Source organism: Montipora capricornis, chromosome 2, assembly GCF_036669925.1.
Source record: "Montipora capricornis isolate CH-2021 chromosome 2, ASM3666992v2, whole genome shotgun sequence".
NCBI lineage: Eukaryota > Metazoa > Cnidaria > Anthozoa > Scleractinia > Acroporidae > Montipora > Montipora capricornis.
In genome coordinates, this window is record NC_090884.1 from 55,032,079 (window position 1) to 55,034,578 (window position 2,500).

Genomic DNA, 2,500 nt, shown 5'->3' on the forward strand with positions numbered 1-2,500 from the left:
AATTAGAATTAACACAACACAATTTGCATGATAAAAGCAGTGGGGGCTGTATCAATGCAAGGTCACCGCCAGCCTCGCAGCCATTCATAGGCTAGGTCGCTGAGCAAACAACTGTAAAATGGCTAATAGACCTCTTTCATAATGGCGGCCAAATAAAATACTCTTTTGTTTTAATGCTAATAAGCCTTTCTAGCCTCGCTACGACGAGCACATTTCAAAAGAATATTTGTTTTAAATTGAGGCCAGTTGGTCTAATTAACATGGGTACAAAATAATGTTTATAAAGGTGGTCACCATTTATGAAGACTCTTGATTTAGATCATGATTTGAAAATTGTATCAATAACATTTCAACGTAATTACATTTCACTGTCTCTCCTTCACTGTAATTGAGAAAATGCACTATTCAACTTCAGTTCTACTGCAGTAAAGCGGGTTCATTGTGACATCAACCAAGTTTAACGGCCTTGCTTTCACGAATGTAACGGAGTTTAACGCAGCCTTGCTCTCACGAGTCTCCTTTAGATCCTAACCTGTAATCGGGAGGTCATAGGTTCGATTCCTGCAAAGGAGCAGTCGAATTTTTTGCCGAGCATACTCGACGGTAAAAGGCCGAATAGATTTCTTTAAGATAACAAGCTATTTTTTACTCACAAGATCTCAAGGTTTTTTAATCTCGAGAAGATTCCAGGAGGGATATTCCTGATGCCGTTATTAGCAAGAGACCTGAAGTAAAAAGGAAATGAAATCTTAGATGAACGATTAGTTAAGGCCTTGGTTTTTGTTAGGGAGGCAGTGTGGCCCAGTGATTCGGGCGCTTGCCTTGAGATCCGGAGATCCCGGGTTCAAGACCCGCTCTGACCATCCGTTGAATTTGATCCTAGTAGTCCCTGGTTCAACTTCCCAGCTGAACTTGTAAATGGACAACTGGTTTGCCTCCGGCCAGTTGGGATTCTTAACAATGGTTGTTGTTGTTGTTATTCTGTTCCGTCGTTTCGTTGAGTTTCATTGGCCCTGAAAAGCCCCTATGCGGAGCGGTCAATTAAGTATGTATTGTATTGTAGTGTATTGTATATAAGTGTGTTACGTAGCCGAGAGAGATGGTAACCTCGTGAGTCCTTTGCTTGCTCTTCACAGTAATCAAATATTAATTGAGTGGACCACTAGTCATCGGATGTATACCACTATGAGTGCACGCGTTTGGATACCCAATCAAGATATACAGTATACCATTCACTAGGGAGAGTGGCATGTACGATTAAAAAATACATATGTATATGGTTTCATTAAACAGAAATGTAAATTTAGTACTGTTTCATCGAGAAGTCATAACAAACACTATTGCTTCGTGTTTCAACGAGGTATAAAGACAATTAACTCGAAACAATAAAAACACTCGGCCCGCGGCTTCGCGTTTACATATTAATGCCCTGATGAAGCACTCACAATGGTTTTATTCATACTACTTCCCCAATTTGTGCGAGCTCACGCTCTTAAGGAAAAGGAAAGGGGAAAAAGAGGGTCCCACTTCCAGTCATTGCCTCCTAAAGTTGGGAATTTCGGCAACATGGAAAAGTTAACTACTCGTGATTTTCTTGGCAAAGGAGACCCTCCATGCGTTGTCATCCAACTGCGGAGTAAGATGCATTCGTGTTCCGCAAATTGGCGTGTTAACACTTACAACGAATACAGATCTCTGGATAAGCTGAATTTAACTCCTTTGTCCAGCTTTCTAAGAGAGCAGCGAGAGTAAGTACGACTGTGATTGTCTTTTGCACACCAACATTGGGAGGAGCAGTGGGTCCAGTTGGACAAATTCGTTATTTCCACGCCTTGTGCACTTGACAACCAGGTGAAATGAGTGGTCCATAAAGCAACAACAACAACAACAAAGAGCGCTTCCTGCATCCTGTGATAAACAAAAGCAAACACCAAAGATTATTTTGTGGTAAGAAGCGAGAACAAGAAACTGATCGCAATGGATGACTTGATATCGTGGAAGAACACTGCAAGCGATATTAAAAGTTGAATGCTCCAAGTGATGGCCATGGGCCCCTGACGAAATAAGACAATCACCGAAAATTAAAGCTACCGGTAATTTGCAAATAATAAATTAAAGAAATTAAATAAAGGGTATCAGTTTTCTGAAATAGAAAAAAAAAAAAACTAAAAAACGCCACGAAGACGGTCATATGCGAGTCGTAAGCTTCAATCGATCATTAGTCGCTGGTATTACACCGTACATTCTCTGTGAATAGTGCTTTTCACATTATTCGCATGATCTGATCGGACAAGCAATAGGCCATTTCCGAGTTCATGTCTGCCTTCTCCTCAAAGCGAGTCCAAGTGCGAAGTTTTCGTGATGGTAATTAGTTCTACTTTACATATGAATGAAAAATAATTTTCATGACAAAAACTTCGCACTTAGAATCGCCTTGAAGAGAAGGCAGACATGAACTCGGAAATAGCCTATTGAACAGAGTACTTTTTACCTCTGGGAG

The 2,500-nt window shown here is 40.6% G+C and overlaps 1 protein-coding gene across 4 annotated transcripts in view; it reads right to left on the bottom strand.

The window, feature by feature from the left end:
• LOC138027701 (cannabinoid receptor 1-like) overlaps positions 1-2,500 on the bottom strand; it is a 20,577-nt gene that overhangs the window by 6,469 nt on the left and 11,608 nt on the right. For all 4 annotated transcript variants that reach the window (XM_068875312.1, XM_068875283.1, XM_068875293.1 and 1 more), the window contains 2 exons: positions 1,681-1,908; positions 654-725 (listed from right to left, as the gene is read on the bottom strand). In XM_068875312.1, the coding sequence (XP_068731413.1) occupies positions 654-725; positions 1,681-1,907 (299 nt within the window). In that variant the 5' untranslated portion in view covers position 1,908. The remainder of the gene's footprint in view (positions 1-653; positions 726-1,680; positions 1,909-2,500) is intronic.